This window comes from Corticium candelabrum, chromosome 1 (assembly GCF_963422355.1).
Source record: "Corticium candelabrum chromosome 1, ooCorCand1.1, whole genome shotgun sequence".
NCBI lineage: Eukaryota > Metazoa > Porifera > Homoscleromorpha > Homosclerophorida > Plakinidae > Corticium > Corticium candelabrum.
Genome location: NC_085085.1, coordinates 14,548,434 through 14,566,646, shown reverse-complemented (window position 1 = coordinate 14,566,646; position 18,213 = coordinate 14,548,434). Strand labels below are relative to the sequence as shown.

At 39.1% G+C, this 18,213-nt stretch overlaps 6 protein-coding genes across 10 annotated transcripts; 2 read left to right on the top strand and 4 right to left on the bottom strand.

Annotated features, from left to right (window-relative positions):
* The first annotated feature begins 305 nt into the window (after positions 1–305).
* LOC134183100 (patched domain-containing protein 3-like) lies at positions 306–3,417 on the top strand. Its single transcript, XM_062650562.1, has 2 exons — positions 306–1,469; positions 1,541–3,417. Exons 1-2 carry the CDS (start codon positions 410–412, stop codon positions 3,400–3,402), a joined length of 2,922 nt encoding a protein of 973 aa, XP_062506546.1. The 5' UTR covers positions 306–409; the 3' UTR covers positions 3,403–3,417.
* Positions 3,418–3,435: 18 nt separating this feature from the next.
* Positions 3,436–6,502, bottom strand: LOC134183106 (NADH-ubiquinone oxidoreductase subunit 8-like). The gene is made up of 5 exons (XM_062650571.1): positions 6,448–6,502; positions 6,333–6,389; positions 6,175–6,270; positions 5,937–6,109; positions 3,436–3,854 (listed from the first exon to the last, which is right to left on the bottom strand). Exons 1-5 carry the CDS (start codon positions 6,467–6,469, stop codon positions 3,594–3,596), a joined length of 609 nt encoding a protein of 202 aa, XP_062506555.1. The 5' UTR covers positions 6,470–6,502; the 3' UTR covers positions 3,436–3,593.
* A 352-nt stretch (positions 6,503–6,854) lies between these two features.
* Positions 6,855–11,200, bottom strand: LOC134177266 (phosphatidylinositol 3,4,5-trisphosphate 3-phosphatase and dual-specificity protein phosphatase PTEN-like). 2 transcript variants are annotated; one of them, XM_062644051.1, is made up of 12 exons: positions 11,103–11,200; positions 10,960–11,044; positions 10,490–10,534; positions 10,151–10,433; positions 9,722–9,777; positions 9,574–9,656; positions 9,447–9,505; positions 9,169–9,276; positions 8,919–9,107; positions 7,413–7,551; positions 7,329–7,352; positions 6,855–7,165 (listed from the first exon to the last, which is right to left on the bottom strand). In XM_062644051.1, the coding sequence occupies exons 1-12, from the start codon at positions 11,188–11,190 to the stop codon at positions 7,119–7,121; spliced, it is 1,206 nt and encodes a 401-aa protein (XP_062500035.1). In that variant the 5' UTR covers positions 11,191–11,200; the 3' UTR covers positions 6,855–7,118. The 2 variants fall into 2 exon arrangements, with proteins under 2 accessions (XP_062500035.1, XP_062500043.1); XM_062644059.1 differs by lacking the exon at positions 7,329–7,352 and having other exon boundaries at positions 7,353–7,551; positions 11,103–11,197.
* A 22-nt stretch (positions 11,201–11,222) lies between these two features.
* LOC134177256 (GPN-loop GTPase 3-like) lies at positions 11,223–13,943 on the top strand. The gene is made up of 8 exons (XM_062644040.1): positions 11,223–11,324; positions 11,384–11,492; positions 12,324–12,411; positions 12,673–12,752; positions 12,820–13,060; positions 13,128–13,221; positions 13,617–13,748; positions 13,810–13,943. Exons 1-8 carry the CDS (start codon positions 11,280–11,282, stop codon positions 13,846–13,848), a joined length of 828 nt encoding a protein of 275 aa, XP_062500024.1. The 5' UTR covers positions 11,223–11,279; the 3' UTR covers positions 13,849–13,943.
* On the bottom strand, positions 13,915–18,208 carry LOC134177231 (uncharacterized). Of its 4 annotated transcripts, none has more exons than XM_062644006.1 (13): positions 18,148–18,208; positions 17,901–18,078; positions 17,736–17,812; positions 17,081–17,199; positions 16,638–17,011; positions 16,493–16,549; positions 15,515–16,426; positions 15,337–15,456; positions 15,193–15,284; positions 14,976–15,140; positions 14,796–14,909; positions 14,578–14,738; positions 13,915–14,297 (listed from the first exon to the last, which is right to left on the bottom strand). In XM_062644006.1, the coding sequence occupies exons 5-13, from the start codon at positions 16,798–16,800 to the stop codon at positions 13,946–13,948; spliced, it is 2,136 nt and encodes a 711-aa protein (XP_062499990.1). In that variant the 5' UTR covers positions 16,801–17,011; positions 17,081–17,199; positions 17,736–17,812; positions 17,901–18,078; positions 18,148–18,208; the 3' UTR covers positions 13,915–13,945. The 4 variants fall into 4 exon arrangements, with proteins under 4 accessions (XP_062499990.1, XP_062500008.1, XP_062499999.1 ...); XM_062644024.1 differs by having other exon boundaries at positions 15,193–15,281; XM_062644015.1 differs by lacking the exons at positions 17,736–17,812; positions 17,901–18,078; positions 18,148–18,208 and having other exon boundaries at positions 17,081–17,729.
* On the bottom strand, positions 16,869–18,179 carry LOC134176491 (transmembrane protein 223-like). Its single transcript, XM_062643163.1, has 5 exons — positions 18,148–18,179; positions 17,901–18,078; positions 17,736–17,812; positions 17,081–17,199; positions 16,869–17,011 (listed from the first exon to the last, which is right to left on the bottom strand). Exons 1-5 carry the CDS (start codon positions 18,177–18,179, stop codon positions 16,869–16,871), a joined length of 549 nt encoding a protein of 182 aa, XP_062499147.1.
* Positions 18,209–18,213: the final 5 nt, after the last annotated feature.

The window sequence follows — 18,213 nt, the reverse complement described above, 5'->3', positions numbered from 1 at the left end:
TTTACTTGGAACTTTCATCTGAGAATGTGAAGAATTGAGTGTGTGCGGCTTCGTTAGTTGCAAACAATTCCTAACTAAGGAGATTCCGCCTGTTAATTAATTAACTAAGTCAAACGTCAAACGCACCATCTAGCTAAACGTCATCATCAAACACAAGGTTCCTATGCGTAGGTGTACACGTGACATGCGTGGCCACTATACTCCTTGGCCTACCTGTTGCGATAGACGAACTCTAGAAATAATAAGAATAGCACGGATGTTTGTGGGTTTGTTATCGAGGATGTAAAGGCAACCATAAACTAGTTAGAAAAGGCGAACAGCTGCCGAACTCACCGCAATCACCAACACCAAATCGTTTGGGTAAGGGCGGGACCATGTAACCTAATTTCGTTTGCACAGGCTGCAGGGTATGAAAACGACGTGCTCTAGTCCGTACATGCTCATTTGGGCTCTTGTCAGCTGCGAGCTCTTGTATCTGACTTCTACGATGGGGCTCGATTTCTTCAACAACATACTAAGACAACGATTTGCCAATTATGGTCTCTACGTTGCGAGATATCCACGTACGATGGTGGCTATTCCTCTGACAGTCGGTCTGCTGCTTGGTTTGGGACTGTTGCGTCTGACGTTTGAGACTAATATGGAGCATTTGTTTACGCCATCTGACAGCCAAGCGAAGAAAGACAGAAGTGTGGCAGCAAGTCATTTTCCAATGAACGCAGCAAATAACTTTTCAGCGACGAGACAAATTCAACCTGTGACTTACGGACAAGTCATTTTTACAGCTAAATCGGAAGGAGGTATGATGACTCTAGCAGTGTTGGAAGAGATTTTACGATTCGATGACTTCATGAAGAATGAGACAGAGTATGTTGGTCTTCCGTTCCCTACAGTCTGTGCAAAATCGTCTGCAAATGCAAGCTGTTATGAAGACGCGTTTTTGTCCTATCTACGCTTGCATGGTGCAAAAAAGGTAGCCAAACAAAGTTTCACGTTCCCGCTGACTCATGTCGGACATGCCAGAGTCTTCCTAGGCTACAGCCTGGGAGGTACAAGCATCTGCGGTCACCATAAATTGGCTAATTTTACAGCTGTGAAAGTGCACTATTTCCTTCGGTTAGAGGAAGGCGACAAGTTGGGGCGCAAATGGGAGGAGGCGTTTCTTCACGCTGTCTTTACGTTCAATTCAGATTTGCTGCACTTGGCTCCTTATACATCACATTCACTGGAGGAAGAATTTCACAAAAACGGTCACGCCATTGTGCCCATGTTTGTCATTGCGTTTACCATCATGATTATATTCGCTGTCGGTACTACTGCATTGACTGACTGGGTCAGAACGAAACCTCTTGTTGCTCTCCTTGGTGTTTGCTCTACTTTCCTAGCCATCCTCTCAAGTATAGGACTGCTTTCAGCAATTGGGGTGAAATACTCAATAGTTGTGGGAACAATGCCAGTACTTCTCCTTGGTAAGGAAATCGCATTTATGTAATTGTCCAAATGGTGATAAATGATTTGAATGAGACTCTTGTTGTGTTAGGCATTGGAATCGATGATATGTTTATTATGGTGGCTGCATGGAGAAATACTAATCCCGAGCATACTGTGGAACAAAGAATGTCTGATACTATGTGTCATGCAGCTGTTTCGGTTACCATCACATCTGTAACTGACTTCCTAGCCTTTCTCATTGGCATGATCACAGTCTTTCCATCTGTTTTTGGCTTCTGTCTCTTCACTGCTGTGGCTGTCTTATTCGATTACATCTATCAAATTACTTTCTTTGCTGGTTGTTTGGCTTTGGATGGATACAGAGAGGATGCCAATCATCATGCCATTACATTCAGAACAGTGCTTCCCACATCATATGCATCTAAGAAGAGCCAATCATATCGATTATGGTGCAGTGGAGGCCTCAAAGTAGAAGGAAAAGTGGTGGAGTCACTCAAGGGACACACACATCCTGCTAATAACTTTTTTCAATCGTATGGGCGCTTCATAACTAAGCCTGCAATGAAAAGTGTGGTAGTGCTTCTGTTTGTTGGTTACTTGGGAGTGTCTATCTATGGCTGTACGAATGTCAAAGAAGGGCTAGAAATGACTGATTTAGTAGCAGAAGATTCGTATGCTCACAAGTTCCTGCACCAGACTGACAAATACTTTACAACGTATGGTCCTAGAGTAATGTTTGTTATTTCTGAGCCACTCAATTATTGGGATCCATTAATACAAGAGCAGCTGAAGGTACTAGTCAATAGGATTGAAGCCACATCATACGTTGGACAGAATAACTTGACGGAGTTCTGGTTGTTTGGTTTTATGAAGTACTCACATGCAACAGGTCATAACATTGCCACCCAGAAAGAATTTTTGAGGCATCTTCAAAGATTTTTGTCCAAGGAAAAGTTTCATGATTTCAAGTTAGACATAAAGTTTAGCAGCGATGGAAACAGCATTGAAGCATCGAGATTCTACATTCAAACCATCAACATTTCAACAAGTGGTACAAAAATGAGCTTGCTTAGGGAATTCAGAGACATTTCAGGTGATTTTCCTGTCAAGACTTTCCCTTACAATCCAATGTTTCCATTCTATGACCAGTACATGGCTGTGAAACCAAACACACTTCAGAATATTGGAATTGCTTTGGTAGCCATGTGTATTGTGGCAGTTATCATGATCCCTCATCCATTTTGTTCGGTTCTAATCGTCTTGTGCATAGTATCTATAGACGTTGGAGTCATCGGTATAATGACATACTGGCATGTTAATCTTGATGCAGTATCTATGCTCAGCATCATTCTCTGCATTGGATTCTCAGTAGACTTTTCTGCTCACATAACGTATGCATACATGACAGCCAAAGAGAAAAAGATCGATGGGAAAACAAGAAGGGATGAGAAAACCATTGCTGCATTGTCTGAACTCGGCTGGCCAAATGTCCAAAGTGCAATGTCTACCATTATAGGCATTGTTCCCCTAGCATTTGCCAACTCGTACGTATTCCAAACATTCTTTAAAACACTCTTCCTTGTCATGGGACTTGGTTTCATCCACGGTATTGTTGTGCTGCCTGTTATATTCTCTCTCATTGGACCAGGGGCAGGCAAGAAAGACAATGAAGACAAAACGGGTTCCAAAGAGTCTTTAAAAGACGTCAAGTGGACAACTACAGATGGTCCAGCTTGCTCCTCTAACGATGAGATGCAAGAGAACCCTATTCTCACCAATGTGAAGAGCAAAGTTGACGTACCCAGCGAGACGAAAGTTGATGTACCCAACAAAATGACAGTTGATGTACTTGGTACAACATCCTTGCCAACTACAAGTCGTGTCTCCGCCACTGACGTTCTCAATACAACTGATGCACAGTTGTACTTCGTTCCCGAATCTTCTGTTTGAAACATTGCTATCGACATTAAAAATTAGCCCACACACACAGAGTTTAATTTTTTGAGTTGATGTTTCATTAGTCACACTACTGCATTACAAACACTATGAGACAATATTTGAATACAGACTTAATGACAGGAATTGTACAGGTTTTCTAAGTCCATAATACATAACTAAAGGTTCGATATAAAGACACTTGTCTATCGATATAGGTAGTCTGCTTGAATGTTTGCAGCAATCTCTGTTTCCCACTTATCTCCATTGTTCAACAGCTTCTCCTTGTTGTACAGCAGCTCTTCGTGTGTCTCGGTTGCAAACTCAAAATTTGGTCCTTCAACTATAGCATCCACAGGACAAGCCTCTTGGCAGAAACCGCAATAAATGCATTTTGTCATGTCAATATCATAGCGAGTTGTCCTTCTACTGCCATCTGCTCGAGACTCTGCTTCAATAGTGATAGCCTACAGAATTAAAGGCTCATTAGATCATTATTGTTCTAATAGATCCGCAGCAGAGTATTTAAAGGGTCCATTGCCTGGAATTTAACCTTAAAAGCCATACACGTCCATTAACCTTGCCATTAAAATATCTGGCTGCAAACAGACACTAAATATTGTGTTAATTAAACTAAATAGAAGCCCTCTACTGACACACAACCCGTGTTGTATGGAAGTGTAGTCCACACAGGTCAGGTGTACTCCACACCTGTATTCATACATCAGCCATCTGGTCAATAAATAAAATACTAAAGAAGTCTTCCATCTCTGTTGTTATACAGATATAGATTTGAATAATACAAACGGCAATGTTGTGGATAGCTGAAACTACTGTAAACCAAGAATTTTCGGTGGCGATTTCTTTTTGGTAATTTTGGTATGACTTATGAAGTACCGAAAATAAATCTCTACCTAAATTTTGTGTAACAGCTAGCAGCAATGTCCGCGAACATGGTATCCTCGTATATGCCCTAACTTGGATGAGTGCCTCAAGGCTGCTTGCAGCCCATGCAAGTCAGCGTACCTCGCCATACTTGCACATAGTTCAGAGCCGTCTTACCGATACTGTAAACAAATTCTTTTGCTCTTGTTTGAGGCAGTCTGACACATAAAAGCATCAATCTCTGCATTTGCTGAAGTGCGTGCCACCGCATCAGTTTCCGTCTCCTCAATGATGGGGTCTGGAAGGCCGCCAGTTCTTGGTACTGGTAGCTCGCCTGCTGTACACACCAGCTGTGCTCAGCACACTTGCGTAATGTCTACTTGCTGTCAACTACTAAGTACTATCTAGATATTCTGTGCATCTACACAGGAGTTTCAAGCATTCGACGACTTCGGCGTAACAAAAATTGATCCCTACCAAAATAGAATACAGAAGGTAGCCAAAAATTTCTTGGTTTATAGTATTTCAATAGCAAGAAAATCAAATTATTCGTTTGCCTACTATTTCCTCACACTTGGCTCATTGTGTTACTCAAATTCTCCAGACGCCCTTACCAAATGAAAACCGAAACGTTAGTTTCGATAAGTGGTTCCCCATTTGGTGGTCAACCCGTGAGTAAAAAGCTTTTTATTGACCTGCAGTATGTGTAGGACCTAAAATTAGACCACTGAACCACCCCAACTTGGTTACAATATGCAAGCAAGTCATGGTTTTAGGAAGCATGTTTACTTCTTACAGGCAATAGAGTCTGCAAACACTGCGTGTAACTGTATCTCATACCTATGCAGCCAGCAATAATTATCACTAAAGTATTCATACACCAGCCATCTGGTCAATATGTAAAAATACTTCAAAAGTCTTCGATAACTGTCACTATACAGATACAGATTTGAATAATACAAAAGGTAAGGATAAAGTTGACCACAGACTGAAACCATTTCAAGAAATCAAATTTGAACAAAAGAAATTTGCCATGTAATGTGAGTGAGTCATGTCTTTGAGACAATAAGTTATCCAAGCTTAGCATCATCCTGTCATCCAGTGAGGTAGGTTATCTTTCTTTCCACATTGGTTTGTGTTTGTCTTCACATATTGCACCCAAACCCACAAACAGCAAGACCATTAGTATAATTGATGACAATGAATAGACATGACAAGATCTTTCTTGTTTGTAAACTACTAATTGCAAGAAGAACGCTTACCAGAATCATAATTTACAGTATAGAGAACTTTGGCACACCTCATGTTTGCTCAAAGCATCGACCAGACATAGGCAACATATTTCTTGCTGACCTCATGTACCAGATTTCCTTAAATTTTGGATAAGGAAAAATGACAACAACCAACAGCTGTCCTAATGTGTAGACTAAACAGTCTCCCTTGGTTTCTACAAAGCAAAAGCCTCCTCGTTTGCATAATTTATAAAGTTTTTCTAAAAAGTGGATAGTTTACCCAATCAGGTAATTGACACCTACACAGTATACAATGTAATCAGACACAGACACAGACAATAGAGACACAGCTATTTCAAGTGGTTTGTATAAATGACTTCCACACCTATCTATGATTCTCAGAAACCGGTGGAGATCAATTTGTAGACATACCTGTGCAGGACATATGGCTTCACACAGTTTGCAGGCTATGCAGCGTTCCTCACCCGAAGGGTACCTTCGTAGAGCATGTTCACCTCTGAATCGGGGACCAAGTGGTCCTTTCTCAAATGGATAGTTGAGTGTGACAGGCTCACGGAACATGTAACTAAGACTCATTCCCAGACCTAAATATAAAATATTAGAATAGCGTTTGAGCGCAAAAACGTCGGTGCAAGTAAGTCAACTGAACCTCGCAATAGTTCAGTTAGAAAGAGTGTTGTAGCGTTCCTGTCAGTTATTGTCTTTTGGTCTGATGATGTTTCCGTTGCATCTTGAGTTACGTATTCTGTAGGTGTACGAGAGCGAACACTAGAATATGATAAAACTGACGAAGAATTACTTTCTCACTGTAAGAACTGAAAGATCTTAGGCTAGAAATCATAAAAGTCTTTCGAATTCCCAAGCCTAAGAACATACTTCTGGATGACCACAGTAGGAAATAATTTAGAATCGTTCAACAAACCTCGTCGACTGATGAACGCCATTTTCAACCTTTCTACGCATGCTCAATAACAAACCGGTCCATGCACATTTACCGTATCTAGATAGTGATCTTTTCGGAAATCTTGTCTTGACCTTGCATTAATGCTCCTCGTGTATTATGCTCTTGTTCTATGCAAGTTTCCTGTTTCCATCAAGCTTTTGCAATTTGAGTGAATGAAGTGAATCGAATACCTAGAAAGTCTTAGTTGTTTTTATGTTTGCCCCGAGAGTGAACTATACCTTTTTAGGTGCGACAGAAATCTAGCATTCATTTATTCATTACATATTACATTACATATCTGTGTGCATCTCAAACCAGCAGCATCCATAGTCCATAAGATTGGCTTTGTCATGCAGTGTATGTTTGTGCGTAAATTTGCACGTAAATATTCCTGGATTTATTTTGCAGTTTACATCAATATCAGCAGAGTTATTCTACATCGCACTATACCAAATTTGACCAGCATTTGTGCCAAATTTATATCAAGTTTAGAGAAATATTTTAATTAAGCAAATATTACATCAGGTTTTAGTAATTAATGAGCACTGATCAGTACAATAACGCAATTAAATTAGTCACGTGACAATCCAAGATATTTCAAAATGATTGACATGTGACTCTTCATTGAAAACCAACATCTAATATAGACATCAGACAACTACTTCCTCTGTCAATTGTGTAAGGTCTTGTTCATTAACTGTAACAAAAATAAGGACATAAACAATAAATGGTTAATTAATATACAAATGTAGATACTAAATATGTTTCATGGTAAATAGTCAATATACATCACACAAAGAGCAGAGAAGCTCTTAACCATATGACACGCTACAAACTCTACTTGACACTCAAAAAGTGACCTGTAGTCTCTTGGCTTAGCTCACCTTACAAAGACATTTGGTCAGTTAAGCAGTCAACAAGACCAGCATAAATCAGAAACTCACTCCACTCATCCTCATCTTCATCTTCTGTATCTGAGTAATCAAAAGTATCATCTTCATTCTCCATACCATCAAATGTCTCCTGTTCTCTGGCGACACAATATTCTTCACTCACTCCAATCTTGCTGAGCAAAACCTTCACCTAACAGCAAATCATTTTGGTGTAACCTGTATGAAAACTTACTCCCTGTTACTACAAGATTGACAATTGGCCTAATCAATACTAATACTACAGCCATTCCATTAGTTAAAGTACATATAAATACGAGCAAAGCTGCAAGGAAGATGCAAAATAGATTGCACATCATACTGCTGTACCCACGTGCACTCAGCAAACTGACTGTTGATAACTGTATAAGAAAAGTCTATTAACCAGTATAGTCTCACCATCACATGCCAACATCTTGCTTGAAAAACACCCTCATCAATCACATCACCTACAGTACCGGCAATAAGTAACCTAACATTTTTATCGTATCGTATTGCGTATCTTATCATCCTATTGCGTATGGTATCATAGGTATGTATCATAGGTATCATAGTGATCATATATGGTACCGTTTGGTATCTTATCTTAATTGTATTGTATATCATAATGCGTATCATATATGGTATGGATGGTATCTTATCTTAATTGTATGATATCATATGATATCCTATCCTATCCTATCCTATCCTATCCTATCCTATCCTATCATATCCTATCCTATCCTATCATATCCTATCCTATGGTATCCTATCCTATCCTATCCTATCCTATCCTATCCTATCGTGTCCTATCCTATCATATCCTATCATATCCTATCCTATCCTATCCTATCGTATCCTATCGTATCCTATCCTATCGTATCCTATCCTATCCTATCCTATCCTATCCTATCCTATCCTATCCTATCCTATGGTATCCTATGGTATCCTATAGTATCCTATCGTATGTTATGGTATTGTATCCTATCCTATCCTATCTATCCTATCATATCGTATCATATCATATTGTATCGCTGTCAGCTTACTTATTGCCGGTACTGTATCCAACCCACCAACAGTCTGCTTACTAATCCTTTCATTCACAAGAAGTTCCTCACAGCAGATAAAAATGGCATAAAAGCACTACCATGATACATAAATTTGAAGTCTGCCAAGTCTGACAGTGTTACTGCAATTTTTGCTTACTGCCTTAAATGCAAAGAAACATGTCAGTTACTACAAGATGTGCCCTTTCCTGTAGTCAAAATGAGAGTAGCTAATTTTGTAATGTCAGTGTTCTGCAACTGATAAACATAACATTTTATTTTAAATAAAAATGTTTACTCATGTGACTGAGACTGAGTATCAACTATAATTTTCATTCTTCAATTGCGTTTGTACCCAACTCAATTCAAGAAGCAAACTCGTCAAGATATCAATTAGCATGACTAGTAGAACGTTCAAATGTACTGAGTCAGTGATGTGCTGCTATTAATTGTATATCTAACTATACCAAACAGATCATGTGTATATAACTGTTACTTGAAATTGCTTTGTGAAGTGTCTATTGTCTTTGTTTGCTTTTTCAATGTCATCTTTATTAAGTGTAAGAATGACAGAATCACAGCGTCGCATTATGCCACTGCAGTGTGATTCTGTTGCTCCAACCCTGCCATCCAAGTTTCCGAAACTGACAAAAAATGTATTAAACCAGAAGTGAAACATCTTTTCCTATAAATAATGTAAAATACTATGTAATAATACCTCATAAACAGGTGTCACTATTGTCTACCTTCCTGATTCTGTTTATTTGATGGAAAAACTCAACTTTCACATCTCCACTGACAGGAATAGGTATTGGCAAACGAAGCTCCACACTCTCCTTCTCAACAGGAATAAACTGAGAAACAAATCAAGCACATTATATTAGTTCACTACTTTTTCACATCATGAATACAACATCACTCTTGTTATCTGTCCACCTATATTCATCTACATTATTGTTATACACATCTATCTGTTGTAATGATCGTCTGCACCACTGTCTGTCTATGTTTAAAAAGAGCAAACCTCATAGTTTGGAGACAAATGTGACATCCCAAACATTTCAGAGACAACAAAAAATGGACCTGAAACAAACATTGTATTGCTAATACACAAATTATAACATTTTCAATATTGCATGTTGCACACTTACTGCAGCCACGACTGAAGTTTGGTACAGTGTTCAATACAAAGCCTGTGAGGACGAGAGTCTCAGGCACATACATCAATTTGTGTCTGTTTAAAATGACTAAATAGTAACTTTACTGTTATCACCAATGTGATGCCACACAAATGCTAACTTGAGAAAGTAGTCATAATAGAGGACATAACGCCTTTGACTAGGAATTGTAACACCCTGTCAAAAACAGGTAGAATCTATGTGCAACAAATGCAATGAAATCTGCCTGACTACTCAAGTCAACTGTCATTAAATCAAACTCAGTGGGTCTTTGTCATCTCATAATGAAAAGCTGCTCGCCTTGCCACAGACTGCAATGCTCAGGCTCACACAGAGTGATGATATAAAGTAGAGTCTTAGTATAGCAATTCATGCAGTTTGCAATCAAACTAAACACAAGCCATCCCTAGATACGGGTTCGCAGTCAAATCATAATCTTATCCACGCAGTAAAACTGAAAGAGTTCATCATATGTATAACTTGTTTATGTATCTACAAACTGTCCTGTCTGTGGATCTTTATAATCTGTTTTAGTGAGTGTTTTCCATACTTTAGCATTTTTTGTTCGAGCCTCTCCATAATACTGCAGTGCTCTCCAACTCTCATCAAACTGTCCTGAGTGCAGCATATAGCAGCAGATCATCACACCCGTTCTTCCTTTCCCAGCCTTGCAGTGCACAACTGCTACATTGTCTTTGTTTCCAGTTAAATGCTTATGAACATCCTCGCAGAACGGCTCAATCATCTCAAATGGAGGAGGATTGTGATCATCGAATGGATAGTATGCTGAACTATCATGAAACTTTGTGGGTTCATACCAGCGTTCAGAACAACTGCAACAACCTCTTACGTCATCATAATCAAGTAAGATCATGTAACCTCACCATACAGATTGTACACTTTATAATGGTTAGGATGTTTGCTGTCAAAAAACCTTTACAAAAGTTACTGAAATAGATTAGCAGTTACTAATAATCACTGATTCATGCAACAGATAGAAATGATCACTAACAGCCATCCATTTTACAAATGTGCAAAAAGCAGCAAACCTGATTAAATAGCTACGAAAACCTTTACCAACCACATTTTACACTACTAATAATATACTTATTGCACACTGGTATTACTGATTATTGGGTCATTTCATCAGAAAATCAACTGTACACACAACTGTACAACTCGTATTAGAATTCCCTCAGTGGAGCTTGTTGTGGCGTGTATGCAAGGAAATATGCTTGATGTCAAAATGTTACTAATCAACTACCGACTAACGCTCAGATCACTACATACAGACCACTTTAGAATTGTAATTGAAGTTAAATATAATAAAATAACAAAGAAACACAGAAACTATACTACCTGACAATGTCTTCCATTCTGTTTCTGTAAATTCCCTCAAGCCTCTCGGCTGGAAACCCCATAGCAATTAGGTTTCGATTAATATCTACACATTTACAATTATTAGATTGTACAAAAAAACAAGCGTACAATGCTCTACTCACATGTCAAATCGAGATCAAATCCTCCTTCGTTGAATCGCCGCTTCTTTTTGGAGACGAGACGCTTCAGGCGAGCAGCGGCTGCAGCCATTTTAAGCCTACTAACCACGCCCCATTTAACGTTGTCCCGGATATTGTAGTGGTACACATACTTGGAGTCGAAAGTAAGTACGTACAACTATGAGATACGGGCAATTTGTTATGGGGCCTGCTGGCTGTGGAAAGGTAGGAGATATCGAGTTGTTGTATAGTTGAGTTTCTTGCTGATGATAATTGTTGTCTAGTCGACGTATTGCTCGACTATTGTGAAACACTGTGAGAATATCAGACGTGCTGTTCATGTTGTGAATCTAGATCCAGCAGCGGAGTACTTTGACTACCCTGTTGATATTGGTCTGTTCACGTTTATTAATTAAGTTAACGTTTGCTAGCCAATTATAAGTTGATTGATTACACACACACACACACACACACACACACACACACACACACACACACACACACACACACACACACACACACACACACACACACACACACAAACGCACACACACACACACACCTTCGGTTCCCACAGAGAACTAATGTGTTCAACTTGATCTATAATGTTTCTGATAGTGTGGCAATCAGAGTTGTTGTTATATATATATAATCTAGACATGTCCATGCTATAGGAAAATGCTTTAGAGGCTGTTCTGACCTTCGAAATGCAGTACAGTTTGTAAAAGTGTAACCAATAACTAATGTATTGGCAAGATGTTATCTAGACAAAAATAGGTAATAAGTGTCTGACTAAATATTTGTTAGTGTGAAAACTTACACTGTAAATCTATGCAACACAACATATGGGTACAGTACAGTAGTGTACATACGTATGTCATCATCATTGAGTTCAGTGGACATAGCGTCACCTGTACGTATATGCACATGCAATGACACTACTTTGTAGTTGCAACAGTTTGTTTAATTAATTAAACCACATTGATTCAGTTGACATTAGAGACATACTATTATAATCTTATTGACACTGTTTAGTTGAAAATTGGTGCACTTGGATGATGTCATGGAGGCTGATGACTTAAATATTTGGTCCTTTAATTAAACTACTTAATTACCACATTAATTCACCACTTTCTAGTTCCAATAGTTTGCTTAATTAATTAAACCACATTGATTCCGTTGACAGTAAAGACATACTCTTATGATGTCGTTGGCACTGTTTAGACATTCGAGATTTGGTACACTTGGATGATGTCATGGAGGCTGACGACCTAAAACTCGGCCCTAATGGAGGACTCATATTCTGCATGGAGTACGTTTTTCACACACAGGAGAGATGTTGAATTTTGGTTGCACAACTCATTGATCGAACAGAATTCTTACATTTGAGTTTGTTTGTGTTTATTTATTTGATACAAGTATACTACATAGCAGCATCTAGAGTAGGGTTAGCTTGTCTTGCATTGGTAACACTTGGAATATATGGGCACTTCATGGTGTGTATTTGTTGGTGCATGCGTTTGTGTGAACACTGTATTTAGTATCTGGATTTCAATAATTGATTTTATGTCAGGTATCTTGTTCAGCATTTAGACTGGCTTCAAGAACAACTAGGAGAGGGTGACGATGATTATTACCTTTTTGACTGCCCTGGTGTGTGAGCAAGTACACTTAGTTCATATGGATTTACGTACTGATATTACCGTGTCTCAATGTTCAGGGCAGATTGAGCTCTATACACATGTTCCTGTAATGCGACAAGTTGTTGATTCTCTAGCACAGTGGGACTTCCGGATATGTGGAGTATTTCTTGTTGATTCACAGTTTCTAGTTGATGTTGCCAAACTGTTTTCTGGTGCTATAACCGCTACTGCCGCCATGGTACAATTAGAACTTCCTCACATTAATGTTATGTCTAAAATGGATCTACTGAATAGAAGAGACCGTCAGAGGGTAGAGAGGTAAACAGAGCACATATTGTTTGTTAATTGGGACATCAGATTGATAGATTAGGTCGTGTGTGTTTAGCTACTTGGAACTCGATACAGTATCTCTGATGGATGAATTAGGGAGTACCATGGGATCAAAGTATGCCAGTCTCAATCGAGCTGTGGCATCTCTTGTAAGTACATTGTGCCAGTATAAATGAATACTGTTTTGTGACTCTGTTTACAAGCTTCTGTACTGTTTAGCAAATGAAGAGTTATTACTTGTGCTAAATTCAAATAAATTCAAGCAATCTTATATGTGCACTTTAGAATTATGTACTGTGCCTATTCTTTGTGGGATAAGCTAACAGGTTCATAAGCGTCAGAGCTTTTGTGTTATCGACAAACCAAGAGTGATTCTATATAAACATGTTTGTCTTAGTCAATGTCTTTGTTAATTGAGTAAAAATGGCCACTGCCACTACCCGCCATTTCAGTGAGGCAAACGCGAGTTTGGATCAATGGAAATTAGATAGAAATTTAACAATGCTACATGATGTACTAATGAACTCATTTTGTTGTTTTTCAGCTGGATGACTACAGTCTTGTGCACTTTGTACCCCTTGACAGTACAAGCGAGGAGTCTATTTCTGATTTGTTACTCCGGATAGATTTATCCATTCAATATGGTGAAGACATGGATGTGAGAAACACAGACACAGTAAGCAACTGGTCTCATTATGATCACAATGTATTTTATGTCACCAAAGTTTTTCCCATAGAATGTAAATGATGATGAAGGTGTCGTTGGTGATGAATAATACAGTACAAGTTACCAACACTGTTTTACTGTAATTTTACAGGTTTGGGTAGAAGTGTACAGCAAAATACATATAACTGGTTTGTATAAATGCTACACTATAGTTCATCTCTCCATGATTCTTGTCCTGGTATTTCTTGACCCTCTTCCTTGGCAAGCTCTATTTCATACCGTCGGAAGTCTTCATCTTGTTTTCCCCACTTTGTTTGTGGGAGTTTTGCGACCCAGTGCTCAAAGAATTGATTCATTGTGTCACTGTGTGCGTCAAACCACCAGTTGATTGCAATGTTGCGGTCATATGAAGTGACCTCATGCCACCAGTAAGCAGGAAGGAAAAGCATGTCTCCTTTCTTGATCTCTACAAAGACATGCTTCGCATGTTGAAAGTCAGGAAATTTATTGTAGTCGACATGGGTTAGATTGAAAACAGCACTTGTTATAGCTGTGTACCTTCCACAAGATGCTGATCATGTGTCTGCTGATAATTGTTTCTTATGTCCAGCCTGTTTGTCTCAACCTCTTCCTATCTGCCAGTCTGCTGGCCTGTCTGCTTGTCAGTAATTGTGTATGTAGGTCTGTCTGTCCGTCTGCCTTCCAACTATCCATCTTTCTGTCTGTATATCTGTTTCTCGTACTGTATGTCTTGTGTTGAATATATGCAGCCTTGCTGCTGTTTGTGTTTAGCTTTGTTTCTGTTTTGTTTGTAATATAAAAGCAGCAGAGCTGATACCTGTTCTGCACTTCAGCATAAAGAAATGGACTCATTGATGGATGGTAGAGCCGCAATTTTTTGCGTCCAGCAACCATGCACAGTATATTCTCTGAATTATCAAAATGAGCAGGAGTTACTTGATCTCCAGCACCCATCCACAGATAAACATCTTGCAATTTCTTTTAAACAAACCACAGGTTACTTGTATCATCATGATCAGAGGCATGTCTACCAACCAAGATATCAGAAAACTTTGGGCGACGTATATCTGATTCTAGTTCTGGGAGCTCCTTCATGATTGGCTGCTGAGCCATGTACAGATTTCCTTGTCTGTTGGTAGCACTGAATTCCTAAACATAGTTTCATGTAATGCAAGTAATTAATTCCTTTTAGACTACCATGTCCTAGGATCCTACCTTAAGAAAGTCTCCTATAGTTTTTTCTTTAAATTCTCTCTTTTGACCATAGAAATGGAAAACCGTGGAATTAGAGTATGTGATTGTGCTCGGATGATCACCAACCACTGATGTCAAGTATTTGTCTGTCCATTTGCGGAGAGCAGGCCAGTCTTTCATTCCATTCTACAAAAAAACAATTTACAACTGATATTCCAAGCAGATATGGACGTTTTACTTTGATAACTACTGGAGTGCTGGTGGCAACAAACTTCTGAAAAAAGTTCTGAATGGTTAGTTCTGATGCATCAATTGTGACAATTGTTTCTACTATGAAACCGAAGTTATCTAGTCGTTTTAGTTTGTGAAGTAGGCTACATACCTGGTGGCCTCTTATTCATTGGAAGTAGAGGTCGACTTTTTTCTTGTCCCTTTGGTAAAGGCTGCCTTCTCTCTTCCTGTCTATCTTCCTCTCCATCCGACTCAGCCTTATCACTTCCAACTGTGTGGATAGTTATACGTTATACGCACATAAACAAACCTCAACCTGTCTATCTTACATTCAGATGTCATTCTGGCTCTGCAATAAATCTTATCAGAGTTGTCTTTTGTCCATACCCAGCTGGAATGTCGACTTACTTCCAGTTTGAAACCCCACGGTGGGTCTCCATGTTTTCCAACAACTTTTACTGCTGGCCACTCACTATCATCATACACTACACTGGACCAATCATGAACTTGTTGTTTTCCATTGTTACGAACGTTCTTGGCAGTTATACATTTCCAGAGATCTCCTGATACACCATTTGGATGGGCAGGCATCTGTAGGGATGCCAGCACACCACGGCGCTGCATCTTCTTGTCTCCTTTGACTTCTATAGCAACTAAATGGAGAGGAGCAGAGGGCATCACAAAGGTGTATTTCTCTCCACTTTTATTGCCAAATCCTAACAACATGTTATCAGCATAAACTTTGATTTGACCGTGTGCAGCAATATGCAGTGTGTCAGGAGCTGCTGACAACCATCCTCTGCAGTAGACCTTGCTTGCTGGTACATCGGCCCATATCCATTTCGCTTGGCTGGTCACATCCACTGCAACACCAAATGGCATTTCCCCATTGGCTGCTAACTCTTCAGCTGGTGACCATGCAGAGTCAATGAAGTCATTGTCAATCCATTCTTTCCCAAAGCTATCAATTAGATTTAGTCTTTTGTTGGTGCATCTCCATCTAGAATTACTAACCGATACAACACTTGGAATGACTGTTTCAATTGAAGCAATGAGTCCGGCCTCTTGGTAGATCTCTTGACTTTGGCCTCTCATTGACATTTTTAGCTCAACAGCTATCAAATGGGATTGCTTGTAGGGAACCATATAGACGACTGTGCTTCCCGGTTTTGGCTCTTGTTTCTGCAGCTCGCCATTGATGTGCAGTTTGTAATCTCCATGCACACCAACAAAAATGACATCTGCATGCAATTTAGAAGCGTCATTAATTTTAAATTGCCACGCGTTGAATGCATTGCAGAGAATACCTGGTACGCCTAAGTGACTATCTTGTTCTATGTACTCATCAGATTTATCCTCAGACTCTGCAAGAAATGACCACGCCCAGCTGTCATGACAGTGGTGAATAGTCTAGACATACCGGTATGCATTGTAAGAGTCGCGCTAACTTACCGTCGTATCCACGCGCATTGAAAACAGTGTTGAAAGACGCAAAGATAACGAGAATATGCAAGATAGCTCGAATCATGTTAGACATCCGGGAACGACTACAGCAATCAGCCTCGCAATCCCAAACACAGGTTAGCCCTTTTTGATGCAATGTGCACTCATACATTATACAGTGTACAGTATTAGAGGATAAAAACAATATTATGTCTCTAGTCTAGACAAGAACTATACATGTCACCACTGTCTGCGAGCTGCGATTATTGCATTCATCAATTTTCTGTTGTGTACCTGTCCCTGACCATCCACTAGAAATCGAAAAAGTTTTCCTTTCACTTTAAGTGACACTTGTCCCGGAATATGTACAGTAGAACTGCTGCCTGCAAAGACATGCATTCAAACAAGCACTGTGTATCTGGAACTCAAGTCTGGCTGTCGAATCAACTTACTTCCAGTAGCAACAACATCATTCAGCGCGGTCACAAATGATCGCTTACGACGCCATATTGAATATGTGGTGATTCGAATATGAGTTCCTCCCTTTAGAGCCTCCAACATTCGAACATTTCTAATTAAATAAACTGTAAATAAGAACAAGCGTTTTGCCAACAAATTGATCTAGATGTTACAACCCTACCTAGTGATACAGCTGCATACCAGGTCTTACAATAATTCTAGAATTATTTGCCAATGGTCTAAATATACTAGATTAAAGTTAAATGGGTTTCAGAATATCTACCCAACAGTGTCCACCGACTCGGCAACTAGATAGTCATCAAATTATCAGTGCTCTTCTAGATTTTAGTGTATACCCTAATAGTATGAGCAGAGGATAGCAATACGTAACTCATTCAAAACATCCAATTTTTATTGCCAGATCACAAGACCCCACTAACAGAACAACTAAAGCTCTCTAAAACGTGTGCATGTGTGCGTGCTTACCAGTGTGTTCACTACAACAACCAGTTACCTTTTCATATATTATAACAATATACAATATCAAACACACAGGCACAGATCATTAATTAATAATACATAAGGCTACACTGTACAGTGTACAGTAAGAAAGCTGACTATATCAAATATATTACATTCAACCTCTACCTGTAAACAAATAGCAGACCGACAGCACTGAGAGATACGGCACAGGCCGAGGAAACACAAGCAAGTCCTACTTGCAACTAAAATAAAAAACAAGCCATCACTAGAATCTCAATACAAATTTTTGATCATTATTAGAAATTGCAATTAATTTATTTGTTGCTATACCTTTAGTGCTACTGGAGTTTGGTTGTCTCTCTTCCAGAGTTGATGAAACACAAAATTGGCAGGATACATACCGAAAACAATTGGAGTGAGAGACAACCATCCTACTATCCTAAAGAAACGGTCCTTGCTGTGTTCGTACAGAACAGTGTCACTATCTACTCGTCGTAATGTCAAATTCCTAATTGAATACAAAATATTAAATAAACGCTATAGAGTTCACGTTACAGCAACACAAAAATCTGTTCACCGAAACTGTTGTACAAGCAATCTGAATGTCATTCCTGTAAACCTAGCTAATAATATTAACTTGATA

Excerpts from the sequence above, each read along its gene's own strand:
- LOC134183100 (XM_062650562.1), top strand. The coding sequence starts at position 410 with ATGAAAACGACGTGCTCTAGTCCGTACATGCTCATTTGGGCTCTTGTC. Across the intron at positions 1,470-1,540 it reads AATGCCAGTACTTCTCCTTG|GCATTGGAATCGATGATATG; the intron begins GTAAGGAAATCG and ends TTGTTGTGTTAG.
- LOC134183106 (XM_062650571.1), bottom strand. The coding sequence starts at position 6,469 with ATGGCGTTCATCAGTCGACGAG. Across the intron at positions 6,390-6,447 it reads GGCGTTCATCAGTCGACGAG|GCTTGGGAATTCGAAAGACT; the intron begins GTTTGTTGAACG and ends GTATGTTCTTAG. Across the intron at positions 3,855-5,936 it reads AAGCCATATGTCCTGCACAG|GCTATCACTATTGAAGCAGA; the intron begins GTATGTCTACAA and ends TTAATTCTGTAG.
- LOC134177266 (XM_062644051.1), bottom strand. The coding sequence starts at position 11,190 with ATGGCTGCAGCCGCTGCTCGCCTGAAGCGTCTCGTCTCCAAAAAGAAG. Across the intron at positions 10,535-10,959 it reads AGAATGGAAGACATTGTCAG|GTTTTTTGACAGCAAACATC; the intron begins GTAGTATAGTTT and ends ACTTTTGTAAAG. Across the intron at positions 9,506-9,573 it reads AAACTTCAGTCGTGGCTGCA|GTCCATTTTTTGTTGTCTCT; the intron begins GTAAGTGTGCAA and ends TGTTTGTTTCAG.
- LOC134177256 (XM_062644040.1), top strand. The coding sequence starts at position 11,280 with ATGAGATACGGGCAATTTGTTATGGGGCCTGCTGGCTGTGGAAAG. Across the intron at positions 11,325-11,383 it reads GGCCTGCTGGCTGTGGAAAG|TCGACGTATTGCTCGACTAT; the intron begins GTAGGAGATATC and ends ATTGTTGTCTAG. Across the intron at positions 12,412-12,672 it reads GGACTCATATTCTGCATGGA|GTATCTTGTTCAGCATTTAG; the intron begins GTACGTTTTTCA and ends ATTTTATGTCAG.
- LOC134177231 (XM_062644006.1), bottom strand. The coding sequence starts at position 16,800 with ATGTATGAGTGCACATTGCATCAAAAAGGGCTAACCTGTGTTTGGGAT. Across the intron at positions 15,285-15,336 it reads AATGAATAAGAGGCCACCAG|TAGAAACAATTGTCACAATT; the intron begins GTATGTAGCCTA and ends TCGGTTTCATAG. Across the intron at positions 15,141-15,192 it reads GCACTCCAGTAGTTATCAAA|AATGGAATGAAAGACTGGCC; the intron begins GTAAAACGTCCA and ends GTTTTTTTGTAG.
- LOC134176491 (XM_062643163.1), bottom strand. The coding sequence starts at position 18,179 with ATGACATTCAGATTGCTTGTACAACAGTTTCG. Across the intron at positions 18,079-18,147 it reads TTGCTTGTACAACAGTTTCG|GAATTTGACATTACGACGAG; the intron begins GTGAACAGATTT and ends GTATTCAATTAG. Across the intron at positions 17,012-17,080 it reads TGATGTTGTTGCTACTGGAA|GCAGCAGTTCTACTGTACAT; the intron begins GTAAGTTGATTC and ends ATGTCTTTGCAG.